The sequence below is a fragment of the Anticarsia gemmatalis genome, chromosome 28 (assembly GCF_050436995.1).
Source record: "Anticarsia gemmatalis isolate Benzon Research Colony breed Stoneville strain chromosome 28, ilAntGemm2 primary, whole genome shotgun sequence".
In the NCBI taxonomy this organism is placed as follows: Eukaryota; Metazoa; Arthropoda; class Insecta; order Lepidoptera; family Erebidae; genus Anticarsia; species Anticarsia gemmatalis.
The window spans coordinates 3,513,227-3,529,773 of NC_134772.1; the positions used below are offsets into that span (position 1 = coordinate 3,513,227).

Consider the following 16,547-nt stretch of genomic DNA (forward strand, 5'->3'; position numbering starts at 1 on the left):
AAGGCTTGATTTTATAAATGTATATGTAAACATCGTGAGGAAACCTTGCATGCCTAAAATTTGTTTTATACATCTATTGAGGGCATGCAACGTCCCCAACCCGCAATTGGTCAGCGTGGCGGACTCAAGGCCTAACCCCTCCCTCATTACGGGAGGAGAACCTTGCCCAGCAGTGGGACATTAACGGGTTATATTTATTATATGTATGTATAGGTTTCGTAAGGGAATGAAATCATTGGGAAGGGACGCCTTAGAAGGACATATCGGTGATGTCTTGCAAAAAGGTCAGGTGCGTAGTACTCGTAACCGGCGGTCCTTTATGACAACATGTATGGATGTGAATGAAGCAAGGGAAGTTTGTAAGGATCGTACCAAGTGACGTTCTTTGGTCTTTGTGGGAAAAAGCGGGGCTGGGAACGCCGCTGGGAAGCCAGGACTTTTAATTGAAGTAATAACAATTTTTTTTTTTCAACCATTTTATTAAAATACATACATGAATAATACATAGAATTATAAAATTTTTGAACATATCAATATAGTTTCATATAGCACCTTCATATTTTCAACAATATTTCTTAAGAACTTTCAAGACGATCTAAAGAGAAAAAAATACAAGAAAAACAATTTGAAATTTTATTCAAAAATATACATAAAAATAATATTCCACACGAAAATAAAATCTAAACACTAAAAATAAAAAATGTAAAATAAAAAAAAATCTTATTTTAATTGTTAACTAAAATATAAAGTTTTGCATTTACTGTTACTGGCCGGCGAAATGCGTGTCTATAAAATTAATTATTTTTATTAATTAAGTACTGGTTTTTCTAAATTAAAGTGAAAAAGGGCGGGATTTCATTAAATTTACTATTTTTTAAGATTAAAGAAACTTTCTGTTGCAAATTAATTTAACACCAAAAAATAAAAAGTAGAACATGAACTATTTTTTTGTTGTAAATATTTACCTTACCTGAAACGTGTGTCCAATTTTGAATCACTGATACAGGCTACAAGAAAATATATGTGGTCAACTTTAGTTGTTAGTATAGCTTATATATACAAGCTAGTTTATGAAGCGATATCAGGAAAACTAATTTAGAGAATGAATTTCAAATAATTCAATTTTTCAACAAAAAGTTTCTAAAATTCTCGCTTTTTAACAATTTCAAACATATTTTTCCTGATATTTGATGATTTTATATATGTATACTTATTTTCTGCATAATCCATATTTAATTTTATTTTTATAAATTTTACTAGGGGTTAGTTTTAATTAGTTTTTGAGATCAATCTGATACAACGAATAGAGAGGAATACCAATTGAGATCATTTCATTACAAAAAAAATGTTAAAAAACTTATTTATTTTATCATAATAATAACTTTTAGATAATATCGTACGGATTTTTTACTTTTTTCCTAAAAATCACAGGAATTTCAAGTTTTTCTCTAAAAATATTATTATCGCTATTTTTTTATTTCTAAATAATTTCTGAAATACTGGCCCCGGAATTATATTGCTTATTACAATTAATTATATTCAAAATCTAAATTAAAATTACTTAAATACTATATTATATTATATAAACTTTCGAAACAAAACAAATTACAATAAAAATCTAGTTTTTGAAATAATAAAAATATTAAGTACAAAAATAGGAAAATTCTTTTTTTTTTCTTATTAATACTAATATTGCCACTACTGCCCTGTATAATTTATTTATATTTTTATACAATGGAACTATTTTGAGCATTATTAAATATAATTAATAATTAAATATATAGAAAATCGTGAACCTATTAAATCAAAATGAAATATTCGTACAAAGGTCAAGCTTTTATTTTGCTATATTGTGTTATGTGTCTATCTGTATTCTGAATACTAATATTTTAATTATAAATTGTGAAGATTAGACACCATAATATGCAAACAAATATTAATGAAACATAAAAAAAACAACCACACTTTTGTCCGCAAAATTACAAAATATTTTTCACCTTCTTTCTGTAAGCTCAGCCTTCATAAAGACATCATATTTTTAAATTTATAAACATAATTACGCAAACTAGGAAAAACATTTAATTTTACCAAGAGGATAAAATTTTGGTAAAAGGTTCACGACAATAATAATATCTGTATATAAAAAACCAGAGATCTGGTTAAACAACCATAATTTAAACTTAAACAGCACTTATGCATGATACAATCATTTATGTGTTGAAAACACGGCAATATCTATATTGCCTGGACAATTTTCAAACATACCTGTATTGTCCTGTAGTTCAAACAATGTAAAGAGAAATACTTGCCATATATGTAGTGTCTGGACTTTTATACATCACTAGCTGACCCGCGCAACTTCGCTTGCGTTACCGAAGAGAGAATGGGTCATAATTTTCCCCGTTTTTGTAAGGTTTTTAGTTGCTACTCCGCTACTCCTAATGGCCGTAGCGTGATGTTATATAGCCTATAGCCTTCCGCGATAAATGGACTATCTAACACAGAAAGATTTTTTTTTAATTGGATCAGTAGTTCCTGAGATTAGCGCGTTCAAACAAACAAACAAACAAAATCTTCACCTTTATAATATTAGTATAGATATCTGATTTACCTGTACCAATCGTTCAATGTAGCCGAAGTGAAATAAGCATATTATTTATATTCTTGTATCCATAGTGCCTGGATTTTTTCAACATATAACAATTGTCTGATAATTCAAACAATGTTTTTGTTCGGCAATTATTGACATATCAAACATTGCCTGGATATTTTATTCAATATATCTGAAATGCCTGGTTTTAAAAGTGATTGATTAAATTGCATATAGGTATGAATACCTAACATAATATACCACTTTTAGTAAGACCACTTGTTAGTCTTCAAATTTGGTAATTTTTGACACATATAGAACGTTTTCTTCGCGGGCTTGACAGATGAGCGCGGCGCGCGCTCTTTCCTTTGTCGTTTCACCCGCGAAAGAGTGTGTGTATGTAAAGGCACCTATTGTATTTATTTAATCAAGCATTTATGCTTTAATTCCTTTCATAATCTTTCAGTGCTGCCATTTTACGCAACACGTATTATGTTATATCAAAGTTAAGTGTATACTTAGTAATATTTAATATTAACTTAAAATAATAAATGTGTTATATTACTGGCCTTAAGTTAAAGGATAATGCCACGATTAAGTTAAAGGATTTTTTTTTTTTGGAAAATTGTGTTAGAAATCTCAAAATAATTTGTTACATTTAACCATTCATTGAAACACCTCAATATAGCATGTTATGTAAATAATCAAAAACTAAAATATATATATATTTTTTTTTAATGAAATTATTACTATAATATAATTTATATAAGACGAAAAAGCCAAAAGAGAATTTGCACAGTACAAAAAAATATATTTAGATAGGTACATTTTTTAATTGATACTTTGTAATATTGAAGGACTGCTAACACAATTTCCCAAAAAAATATTTCAAACACATAAAAATATATTAAACATAATTAATAAAATAAAATAAATCGTATAAATTATTGTCATATCGTTTGAGCAGGTGATCACAATGTAATGCCCTAAGTACATAAACGCTCTTATATAATAATATCTTATAGTTTCAGTTAAAGTCTTTTCAGGTAAGGATCATAATATCATAGTCGGTGCTTACCAAACGACCCAAAATTTGTAAAATTTGGTTAAAAATAACGCAGTAATAGCCGGTGGTCGATGGTTCGAACCCGAGGCAACACACTAATGAATTTTCCTAGTAATTTTCTAGATTTTCTAGGTTTCACCACGATGTTTTCCTTCACCGTAGGAACAAGTGATAATAATTTCTAATACACACATAACTTGGAAAAGTCATTGGTATGTTGCCTCGGGTTCGAATTTGCAAAATTCTCATCGTTACAGCAAACCCTGAGTTCTAAACATTCCCATACATTTAGGAACTTTTTTAATAATGTATTTTCCAAAATGTAAAAATATGGGATTTACAAATCGGTATATTTTTTCATTATACATTGCTCCACTAAACGAAGCGTGTACAAGCAATTTTACTGATATATGAGGCACTAGCTAGTAGGGAAAAGAAATGGATTGATAGAAATGTAATCCATTCTCGTTGGGTCAATAACATTCCCTCATATATCTTTTAATAGGTCAAAAATAATAGTTATGTGTTGTTATATTTGCTAACAACAATATTTTATGACTAAATATTTTTTTTTATAACAACGTCGTACACGGTAGTTTGATGACTTATTTAATAAACCTCCCGACTGAAAATACTTTTCATTTAATATAATTATCAATCAGACGGAATTGGATTGATGATGGAATCAACTTCAGTCTAGCCTCTCTACCAACTATGTTGGAGTCAGCTTCCAGTCTCACCGGATACAGCTGAATACCAGTGTTTTACTGCCTATCGGACTTCCACAACCCAGACTGTCAAAGATCTATGAAAAAGACAGCCGTTCAACCTTAGCAGTTCAAGCTTAGTACGATTGGAGGCTACATAGTGGTATTGGAACTAAACCTCATTTTTTATCATTTTTTGTGGAGATCGAATAACTCGAAACTGGATGACGGATTTTCGGTGACGAAAGTTTGTAAGGGTCGTACCAAGTTGCGACCTTATCCTATGGGATGGCGTGATTTTTTATACGTCTGTTTGTATAGAGAAAGGTTTTGCATATAATTTATTAAGGTTAACCTGGTGAAACCCGGATAAATTCGGGGCGGGGCCACTACTATTATTATATACATCACGTTGTTTTTTCTTGGCTACCAACAATACCTTCAAAATCATTTATAACAACACAAATATCAGTCGGGAGGCTATATTAAGTTCAGTGTCGTCTCATATGCAGTCCCAGATGGTCTGACCTGGCGAAGGAGCGGCGGCACAGCGGGCAAGTGAAGGGTCGATGACCTGTGTGCTTGCGTGTATGGCGGGTTAATTCGTCAGAGCGAGCGAAGCGCCACTCGCAGCCCGCCCAGCCGCAGGAGTAGGGCTTCTCGCCTGAAATACAAAATTAATATTAAATATTTTAAATAAATATTATTGGACAACTCACACACGGTCATTTGATTCCAAACTTAGCAGAGCTTGTACTATGGTAACCAAATAACTGATAAACATACTTATATACTTCTAAATACATACTTATATAGATAAATATTGACATCCAGGCTCAGAACAAATACTCGTGTTCATCACACAAAGATTTGTCCCGGGTAGGATTCGAACCCACCACACGCGGCGCTCCGGTTGTTGCGGCGAGGTGACCGCTTAAACCACTGCGCCAAACGTGCAGTTCAAATTGTATTTCTTATTACTACTTTTGTTACTGTGAGGTAGTGTATGCGACTTGTGATTGCTAGGTCTCGGGTTTAACTGCCGAGTCCAGCACAATAGAGTACTTGACTACTAGTCAAGTACTCTATTGTGCTCGACTCTCTATGAAATGTCAAAAAAACATTTTGATATAGTTTTTAAACTCTCGCGACTAGTACACATAATATTATAATGCAACGGGTCTTATACGCGATTGAAAATTTAAAGGTTAGGATACCTTATTTGCTGCCCGACGTTTCGATCGCATTACAACGACCGTGGTCACGAGCTGACTGATGTGGCTGCTAAGCGTCGTCTTCTTGCGGCGCGAGTTTCGACGCCTACCCTCACTTGGTTTTCACTTAGTGTACATTGTTCGGAATTGTCGGTACTTCGACACACAACACTAACGACGTCTTTACACTGGCGCGTTACGTCATGCCGGCGACGGCTGCACTTGCTGATGACAGGATTCCACGTAGATGATAAACGGTATCCCTCTTCACGGTTGAAATTGGTATGTTTTTTGATTTCAACCGCTTCTCGTACTATCCTGGAGTAATAGTGACGATCTGTGGAGAGGACCCGGGGTTGATGTAGCTCGATCCAGTGATTGGTTCCTGCTTCCAACAAGTGCTCAGCTATCGCGGATTTGTTGACTTGCCGGTTCTTGACAGCTGCGATATGTTCCTTGACCCTTTCAGCTATTGTTCTTTTGGTCTGTCCGATGTATGAACTACCGCAGCTACAATCCACCTTGTAAACGCCAGGTGTCTGAAGAGGAATTACATCCTTTGGCGTGCGCAAATGGTTAGCTACTTTGGAGAACGGACTATATACAGTCTTTATGGAGTATTTCTTCAGTACTGTTCCAACTTTATCCGTTACTCCTTTTATGTAGGGCATAAAAGCTGGTACTCTGCTAACACCAGTCTGACATTCTTGCCTCTTCAGACGTCGTTCGGTTCTCCTGTATCCGTTTCGCTTAAGTACCTCCTGAACGTGGTACCTTGGGCCACACTGTTTACCGAAAACCGACACACACCGATAGGTATCTCCACGCGAATTCGCATCATCATCCGCGACACCTGCAATCCGTGGTGGCTTCGCTGACAACTAGAGCATACGACCTTTGTGACCCTGAACACCTAGACGGTGAACTCTCACACGTTCAGGAGGTACTTAAGCGAAACGGATACAGGAGAACCGAACGACGTCTGAAGAGGCAAGAATGTCAGACTGGTGTTAGCAGAGTACCAGCTTTTATGCCCTACATAAAAGGAGTAACGGATAAAGTTGGAACAGTACTGAAGAAATACTCCATAAAGACTGTATATAGTCCGTTCTCCAAAGTAGCTAACCATTTGCGCACGCCAAAGGATGTAATTCCTCTTCAGACACCTGGCGTTTACAAGGTGGATTGTAGCTGCGGTAGTTCATACATCGGACAGACCAAAAGAACAATAGCTGAAAGGGTCAAGGAACATATCGCAGCTGTCAAGAACCGGCAAGTCAACAAATCCGCGATAGCTGAGCACTTGTTGGAAGCAGGAACCAATCACTGGATCGAGCTACATCAACCCCGGGTCCTCTCCACAGATCGTCACTATTACTCCAGGATAGTACGAGAAGCGGTTGAAATCAAAAAACATACCAATTTCAACCGTGAAGAGGGATACCGTTTATCATCTACGTGGAATCCTGTCATCAGCAAGTGCAGCCGTCGCCGGCATGACGTAACGCGCCAGTGTAAAGACGTCGTTAGTGTTGTGTGTCGAAGTACCGACAATTCCGAACAATGTACACTAAGTGAAAACCAAGTGAGGGTAGGCGTCGAAACTCGCGCCGCAAGAAGACGACGCTTAGCAGCCACATCAGTCAGCTCGTGACCACGGTCGTTGTAATGCGATCGAAACGTCGGGCAGCAAATAAGGTATCCTAACCTTTAAATTTTCAATCGCGTATAAGACCCGTTGCATTATAATATTATTTTAATATAGTTTAGTTTTTTCGTTAACTATCCAATTGCATTTTATTCTGAACCTATTTCTCAATTCAGTTATGAAAACATGTTATAGCGAGCAAACTCGCAATAATATATGTATATTATATTAAAGATCATTTTTCATATCTTAATGCAGTTTTAATAAAATCGTTATCTCGATACACATCACACTGTAAAACAATTATTCCGTTCATTAAGCGGTAAGACGATAATAGATTATGATTGAAAAATCTTCATGAAACATGAAAGATTTAAATGCTACTTACCTGTATGCGTCCGTTTGTGTGCTTTAAGATGCGAGCTCTTAGTATAAACTTTGTGGCAGCCCACCACATCACATTTATGTAGCCTTCGTCTGTTCTGACCTTCTGTATCCTTCTTTTCCGTATTCTGGGTCAGCTGAAACAAATACCAATCATTAAAGGCCTTGTTAAACGGAACAAGTTCTTAGTAGTTCACGAGGGCGAGGCGCCCATAGCCAGTTGCGCTCACCGGTCAGAAAACTACGGTTAAGCAAACTTTAGCGAGGACATTCTATAGCTGGGTGGCCGCTTAGAAATATTTGAGCTGAAAGTGTCCGTGCTTTGGAGGTCATTTTAAAAGTCGCACCATTTTGTTGTTAATTAGGATAATAGTCGTTAAACTACGTATAAGAGCTTCGGGCGAGTGAACAGAAATTATTTATTACTAGAATCTTCCGTCCGCGTGGAAACCCATCCCATGTAAATACAGATCCTACGGATCCCATAAGAAGTAGCCTATGTGTTATTCTGAGTCTTCATCTACCTATATACCAAAATTTCATCGTAATCGGTTCAGTAGTAATTGCGTGAAAGAGTAACAAACATCCATACATACTCACAAACTTTCGCATTTATATAGTACTAGCTTTTACCCGCGACTTTGTCCGCCACCTGAATTTTCCCATGGAAATGCGTTATTTTCCCGGGGTAAAAAGTAGCCTATGTTCTTTCTCGGGTATCAAAATATCTAAAATTGGTTCAGTAGTTTAGACGTGATTGAGTAACAGACAGACAGACAGAGTTACTTTCGCATTTATAATATTAGTATGGATTAGTAGGATAATCTAGATAAATCTGGCATGCAAAGGCTATTTACTAAGTTCTTATGGAATTTGTGTTAGAGTGTTTTTTTTTTTTGCCTGTTCCTATGTCCCACTGCTGAGCAAAGGCCTCTCCCCTGAGTTTCTGTCCCCACGGTCGATTGTTGCGTCTTGCCGTCCATCCAGGAACGCATCCAGGTCATCCCGCCATCTCCGATTAGGCCTTCCTCGTCGCCGGAAACAGTGATTACAGTTTTTTTATTTACCTGGTTCAATGAGTCTGTGAGTGCCGTCTGTAGCGCCGTGTTGAGTAGGAACGACTTGATCTGAGCGTCAGTGGGCGGCTTGTGGATGAAGGGTATGATGGGCAGGAACGGCTTACTCAGCTCCAGTGGCGGCTGTACGTGGGTTGATGGTGGTTTTAGTCTGCAAAATAAATATTTTTTTATTAAATTATATTCTTGTGTGCTTTGGTTTTCTATCTATACTAATATTATAAAGCTGAAGAGTTTGTTTGTTTGATTATTTGTTTGTTTGAACGCGCTAATCTCAGGAACTACTGGTCCGATTTGAAAAATTCTTTCACTGTTAGATAGCCCATTTATCGAGGAAGGCTATAGGCTACATATCATCACGCTACGACCAATAGGAGCAGAGTACCAGTAAAAAATGTTACAAAAACGGGGAAAATTATGACTCATTATTTCTTATGCGAGACAAGCGAAGTTGCGCGGGTCAGCTAGTATTATATACAGATTACTCTGTTACTTTAAAATGTACAATGACTTGGATATAAATCTGTAATGTTGTATGTTTATATATAAATAAATAAATATTGACTGTTCTAAATACTAGCAATCCTCAATGTGATTAGAAGTCAGGCTACGGGTCGAAAAAATATTAAGAAAATCTCTTTATAGGTTGTTTTTAAGAGAAAACATGTTGTGCCGACTCTACTTTTCGTGGGATAAGGATAAGGAACAATTGTAGTGTTTAAAGAAAATATCGTGAAAAAAACTTGCATGTCTGAAAGTTGTTTAATATAGTAAAAGGAAGAAGCAAAAGATCAGCTTGTATTGGGTTAGCATAGTAGATACAAGACTAAGCAATGTACGTAACAAAGTAGACATTTATATTTTTTTCATTAATTATTATTAATTGGACTCCCCATTTAATTAATGACGAGATAACTATTTTAGAATCTGACTATGATTTGTATGAATTTATAAAGCTAGTATTAGTACTCACTTATTCAGATGTTGTTTAGGTTTCCTAGCGCTCCTGAGGTCTGGTCCTATTTTGATTTTAGGTAATTGGTGACTCGAGCTGAAACAGGTTTAAATTGTTAAGTTTAACCAAACCGGTGCCGGTGGCATCTAAATTTTAGGGAGAGAATCAGAATTCTTGGATGTCTCAAAATTACATGGCAGGTGAGCCGGAAGTTATTTTGGAAAACTACGAAATATTACCATATTTTTTTGTCTAATATTCAAAATAACAGTCAATGAAGACATGTTCCCAAATCGGGTCCCGAATGACCTATTTCTGTCCTTTGTAGGGATTAAGGCCTTACGGCAGTAGAATCCTGCAGCATTGGAGTAAAGTAGAATAGTTTTAGATTTAATATATTAAGAAGTGTAATGGGTACTCACTCAAACACCAGTTCCGTGGTTGTGGTCTCATCTTCCCTGGTAATCCTGGATGACGTTGGGATGGCACCGCCTGCAACAAAGCAATTAAAATCAAATAAACATATTGAAAGGTATTATTATTTATCGTATGGTTAGTTGTTCAAGTCACCCAAAGGTTTTTGACATAGCTTAACGACTGTTATCTTAATCTACAACAACCGCGATTTTACGTGCCTTCCGAAGCGCAGTGAGGCTTAAGTTAAATACCACTAACGGTCACCCATCTATGGAATGACCGTACTAAGGTTGCTTAACCTACTAATTCTTTATCAACCGGTGAGCTTACTAGCTAAGAGCGCTTTTATTATGGATTTACATTCCATCGGTATTATAATTTAATTAAAAGGTGAAGGCACATTAGAGTGTATTGTAAGATTCATGGAATATACATCACATGGCCAATTTGAAGACAGGCATACGTGAATTGAGTATCCACTATACCCAATTCATCCCGGCTGTCATTTTCAAAGACCTTTGACAGTCGTTACCAGTAGTAAGAAGCTTGGGAGTCTGACAGTCAGTCTTACCGAAGGGTATCGTGTTTTAACCCAGGTAACTGGGTTGTGGAGGTCCGAGAAGCAGTCACTCCATGTAAAATACTGGTATTGAGCTTCATCAAATGAGACTGGAAGCCGACTCCAACATAGTTGAAAGAAAGGCTGTAAACCTATCAAAGATCTTTGAAAATGACAGTCGAGACAATTTAACGTGCCTTCCAAAACACGGAGGAACTTGATATGAATAAGATGATCACCCATCCACAGAACAACCTCGGCAAGTACGCTTAACCTGAGAGATCGATCTGCGCGTCTATTAACTAAGCCACGAGCTCCTCCTCGGGAATCTAACGTGCCTTCCGAAACGCGGAGGAACTCGACATGTATAAGATGGTCACCCATCCACAGAACAGCCTCGGCAAGTGTAGCTTAACTTCTGATATCGATCTCGACTGTTAACTAAGCCACAAGATCCTATTCGGGAATCTAACCTAGACGTTCGCTCTAACGTGCATTCACCTCAACAGTTTACCCACTTACCACAATTATCCAATTTTTTCTTTATCCATTAAATCAATAGTATGTCCGTCAGAGCTTGTTGTTTTTTGTCGAAGGCGCGATGCGACAAAGGGAACTAGTTTTTCCGTACATACCGTTTAAAGTGGGACTTTCAATTGATCTAATAGGGTTTAAAAAAGACAGCTTTTACTATACTCGGAACTGTTGAATTGATTCTATAAGCTTACTTGGTTTTTTGATCTTCAAACTCGGTAGAAAAGTTTGTTTTTCTTTCAAAAGTACTCGATAAGAAATGCTGTTTATATGAAGCTCCGATTTAAAAAGGTTTCCCCGTGTATGATTTTATGTGTTTATCTAGGTTATAAATAGTTTATGTGCCAAAAACATCTGTAGTTATTGCAAGAAAGAGCACGTAATATCTGGGGGCACGGAAGTGCCCCCGCAAGTCGAGCAAAAAAAAAGCGGCACGGCCGTAACATCCTTTTCTTGAAGCAATTCGGGCTATTTTTGACCCCCCCATAATTTTGTTGTGGATAAAACAAGAAGCCTGGATTTTCAGCAACTAATCAGTCATTGTATAAACACGGTATATTTAAAATTTCAGTCAATTCGAACCAGTAGTCTAAGAATGACAACTCGTTAAAATTTTGAATTTTGTCACTCACTGATTCACTGACTCACTGACTCACCGATCATCAAAAGTCTAAGGTACTTCTAGCAGACTTAGAAGCTTAAAATTTAGAATACAAATAGGGTTTAGTGTCTTAATCATGGGAAAAATTTAATATTTTCTAATTTCGGTCCAGTTTTCTAAATACACCAACTGCAACAATAACTTTGTAATCCCATATAAACGTATAAAATTACAAGGTTACATTTGCAGTCAATGAATTATTATTACTGTAGAAAATAAAATAAAAATAAATAGGTGTAAATAGGTACCTACTATATAAGGCATAACGGGTGGGGGTATAGGGTGGGTAAGGGTGTTTAGCCCATGAAACTGAACAACATTCCCATAGAAAAATATGTTGAATTATGAAAAAAAAACGTCTTTCCATACAAATTGGACTTATGTTCGCTCTACAAAAAGAAGTGAGATGCCATCAAAAACATTCTGTAAAAAACCTCAAGTCTCGCCGTAAAAAGTTGTGAGATCTCTATAATACCAAGTCGATTAATCTATTTAGTCTCTACTTAAAGGAAATTCTGTCTTAAGTTATTACGTACATATGTTATTATCATGCCAATTTAAAAAAAATATCTTTAAAACAAATAGATCGACTTGGTCATCGCAAGAAAACACAAATTCGCCATTAACATTTCAGGAGCATTAACTTCTCGTCGTGCTGTGTAGTGTGATACATACTAATAATCAAATCATGCGATGGCCAGGTCGGTCTATTTGTTTTAAAGATATTTTTTTTAAATTGGCATGATAATAACATATGTACGTAATAACTTAAGACAGAATTTCCTTTAAGTAGAGACTAAATAGATTAATCGACTTGGTATTATAGAGATCTCACAACTTTTTACGGCGAGACTTGAGGTTTTTTACAGAATGTTTTTGATGGCATACATCTTACATGCGTCTATCTATCCATACAAACTGTCACATTAGTAATAGGTAGTTTTTTTATATATTTATTTATTGAAAACAGTGGCACTGCTAGCCGAGTGGTTTAAGTTGGCACCTTCCACGCAAGTGGTTGCGAGTCGAACCCGAGGCAACTTACCAATGACTTTTCGAAGTTATGTGTGTATTAGAAATAATTATCACTTGCTATAACGGTGAAGGAAAACATCGTGATGAAACCTGGCATGCCTAAAAATTTGTTTAATACATTTATTGAGGGCGTGCAAAGGCTCCAACCCGCACTTGGCCAGCGTGGTGGACTCAAGGTCTAACTCCTCCCTCGTTACGGGAGGAAACCTCTGCCCAACAGTGGGAAATTAGTGGTTTTTTTTATTTATTTATTGAAAACAAAGCCAAACCCCTGCCTCGCTCAGTAGTACCCCTTTGGTTAGCAGTGGGATTGTTAGCGGATAAAATAACGAAAATAAATGAATAATAATAGTAGAAAATCATAATGAACAAAGCGAAATCATATTTTCTATTTAATTGTACTTGTAACGTGTACATTTTGGGACTTCCTTTATAAATACACAACAGTTATCGATCGATCAGCGCGGCGGATACACATTGATCGGTCAATAATAACAAAGTAACAAATAATATGCCGGTAATTGAAGCCGGAACTTCGCAACAGTCGCATAGGGCACTGAAAGTTTCTTTTAAACTAATATGACTACATTTTTAGGACTAGGGGGGCTATTCCTTCACTGGACAATTAGGCTGGTTTTCCTGTCACGCTGACGGTCGGCGCTGATGGGTCAATTTGTATGTAGTTACAGATAGCGTTTTTGAGTCGCGCTGACCGCTCAGCGCCGACGGCCGTCGGCGCTGAGCGGTCAGAGAGCTGTCTCTTAGAAAAAAAAAAAAACAAAAAAAAATATATTAAAATATACTCAAACCAAAATTGCACTGTAAATATTTTCGTGCTTTTAGCCAACTTGACATATTAATAAAGATTATTTGCTCCGGTCGAACGCTACGAGTAGCCTGCTATTTTCAAACACAACGAAACAAAAATCACCACATCATCAATGTAAACAAAGTTAACCAATTTTATGAATATCTTAACAACTACTTACTGGTTAAGGTGTTTTCGATGTGGTCACATCCAAATTAAAACAAAATCACCTGATGAAAAGTTTTTACTATTAGTCCTAATAAAAATGCAGACGAAAGTTTCCAAATTTTATAAAATTGATTAAAATACAGTTCGAATACTAGCAGCTGTCTAAAATAGTCGATCGCAGGGGGTGACAAGACTCATAGTTGTGGGACATTCCCGCCAGAAGTGGTACATATGGCCACATTATCTTTACCCTTTGTGCCAAAACAACGATCATCCGTTTGTTCGTCTTGCCACATGTCGTCACTGTATATAGAAGTAATTACATACATATAAATATTGAATAGATGTTAGCAATCAACGTTTGTAATGGATCCAATCGGTTCAGGAATGGCAGTTTTTCGTCACGCAAGTTTCTAATAGCATTGCTGATGTTATAATTACGAAATTTTGTATTTTCCGTTTTTAGGATTTTATTTTTGTTGAACAACCTAGTGTCAAAATTGTTCAAGCCGCCCGAAAGGCCTTTGACGTGGCTTAACGACTGTTATCTTACTAGACACCAACCGGGACCGACATTTTACGTGCTCTTCGAAACACGTAGACATAGCCATATTTCAATGATATTAGAGTCGTATTTTGCACTTTATAATACTTTGTGTTTTATGTCTACGCGCATTTAATATCATCTCCTAAGTTACTAGGGTAGGTATAGCTGCACATACTTCATATGACACTCTTGCCACGCCCACATGCCCTTTCCTCTTGTATTATTTATTCTGTGGTCCCCCAGATCACGAAGACGGTCAGTTGAATACTACTATGCGAACAACTATCTATAGAATGAGCGCGCCGGGGATTGCTTGACTCACTTGATAATCATTTGGTTAGTCATATGATTTTTTAATCATTACTAGAGGAAGGGATCATGCTTAGAAAAGTCATTGGTGTTGCCTCTGGTTCGAACATGCGACTACTGCATAGGAAGTGCCAACTACCACTCGACTATCACTGTTCTAATGAACACATATTTAAAAAAAGCCGACGAACTGAGAACCTCCTTTTTTTCAAAGTCGTCACCTTGCACAAGGCTTCCTATTAAATTGAAACTATAGTAACTTTCCAAATAAACAAATCCCTAAACCTTCTAACATTAAAACAGTTACCTAACGTGAACGATAGTAAACTTCTTCACTGGTCCAGACATGCAAATCGTGGGAACTGGGCCATTAGACCGACCACAGCCTGAGTTATGAACAGCAGTTGTGCAATCATTGTACCACCGTTTTGGTAGCACTGATGTAATCTTTGCACTACACTAGTTTCTAAGGAGATTGTCGTCCAAATTTCGAGCTTTATAATTAAGCTAGGTTTTGCCTGCGACTTCTCCTGAAGAGCTATTCTCTAACATTTTGACTATTGATAACAGAAGCGCCCCCCACGGGCGGCATGGGAACAAATTTTGTTTCATACTCTTTGTTCATGTCTTTGTTCAATATTCTATCCAAATCGATTTAGTGGTTTAGGCATCGAGTAGGCATAAAAAACAATATTTTTCGCATCTTTTATAATACTATGGATAGAAAAAATGTAAAATGTATACTAGACAAAGCACTTTTGAAAGAGAACCTATATTTTTAGGAACATAATTGCTAAATCTCGCCAACTTTCTTCTAAAATGTTTCAGCTATCTAACCGTCCATGCGTAACACAGACAAACAGACTTGTTTTATAATATTATAAAGCTTCTATTTACACTAACACTTCAACACTTTCAAATGCCCGGTGCATAGATTTAAGGTAATTCAGACATATCCTAAGAACACATCGGGTGGTCATTAGAAAGGCGAATGCCCTTCACTGTACACTGGTACTGTTCTGATGATCAAAATGTTTGTTGTATTGAGAAAAGACGTTTTTGGTGAAAAGCTCTAACGACTGTATCACATTATTATGAAACAGAAAACAATGATGTAAATATTTTGTGTAAACTGTAGTGCATAAAGAAGCCACTACCACATTAGATACTTATTGCATAAAAAAATAAAAATCATACAGTCGAATTGAGAACCTCCTCCTTATTTTGAAGTCGGATAATAAATAAAATTTTACAGGGACTTTCATTAATAAACTTAGGAATTAGGGTGTATATAAGCTATATTTTATCTAAAACCCTTTAAAGGAACAACCCTTTTTTCCCAAAATGGCGGCCGGGGTACAAGGGTGACAACGCCACAAACTTGAACTTATCATTCTCCAGACGCCTAACATAAAAAAAAATGCGTCGTCTGCAAAACGCGACCGTAAATGTAACTTTTCAATGGACTCTATTGTAGAACAGAAACTAACACATAGGAATATTTTTTACCTGAATCTAGTTCACTATAAACCCAAGTGAAACTGTAGGCCCAGCTAGTAAACGTAGCCAACTGTACCGTGTACTGAAAGCTAACAAACATACAAACAAACACAGCAGTACAAATATTAACACACTTTCACTAACACTAGATGTTGATCTTAATAGTTTCAGTTAACTGAGTAGATCAGGAGCGGCCGTTAAACACGCGGATATTGCAATCTTAAGCAATATTACAGAAATTATATATTTACGCTATTGTTTCAGGAATTATTGTATGCAATTTTAACATAAACAATCACTTATCGCTTGAGATGTAGTCTGGAGATTGATGCTTTCAAAATCATTTATTCTTTTAAGTCTAATTAACAC

At 36.3% G+C, this 16,547-nt stretch overlaps 1 protein-coding gene across 1 annotated transcript in view; it reads right to left on the minus strand.

The window, feature by feature from the left end:
- Positions 1-458: 458 nt before the first annotated feature.
- The window catches only part of LOC142984815 (uncharacterized), a 57,317-nt gene continuing 41,228 nt past the window's right edge, over positions 459-16,547 (minus strand). Inside the window, exons 6-10 of the mRNA XM_076132650.1 lie at positions 10,063-10,132; positions 9,659-9,736; positions 8,677-8,836; positions 7,614-7,746; positions 459-5,027 (exon numbers count right to left, since the gene is read on the minus strand). Coding sequence (XP_075988765.1) covers positions 4,855-5,027; positions 7,614-7,746; positions 8,677-8,836; positions 9,659-9,736; positions 10,063-10,132 — 614 coding nt within the window. The 3' untranslated portion in view covers positions 459-4,854. The remainder of the gene's footprint in view (positions 5,028-7,613; positions 7,747-8,676; positions 8,837-9,658; positions 9,737-10,062; positions 10,133-16,547) is intronic.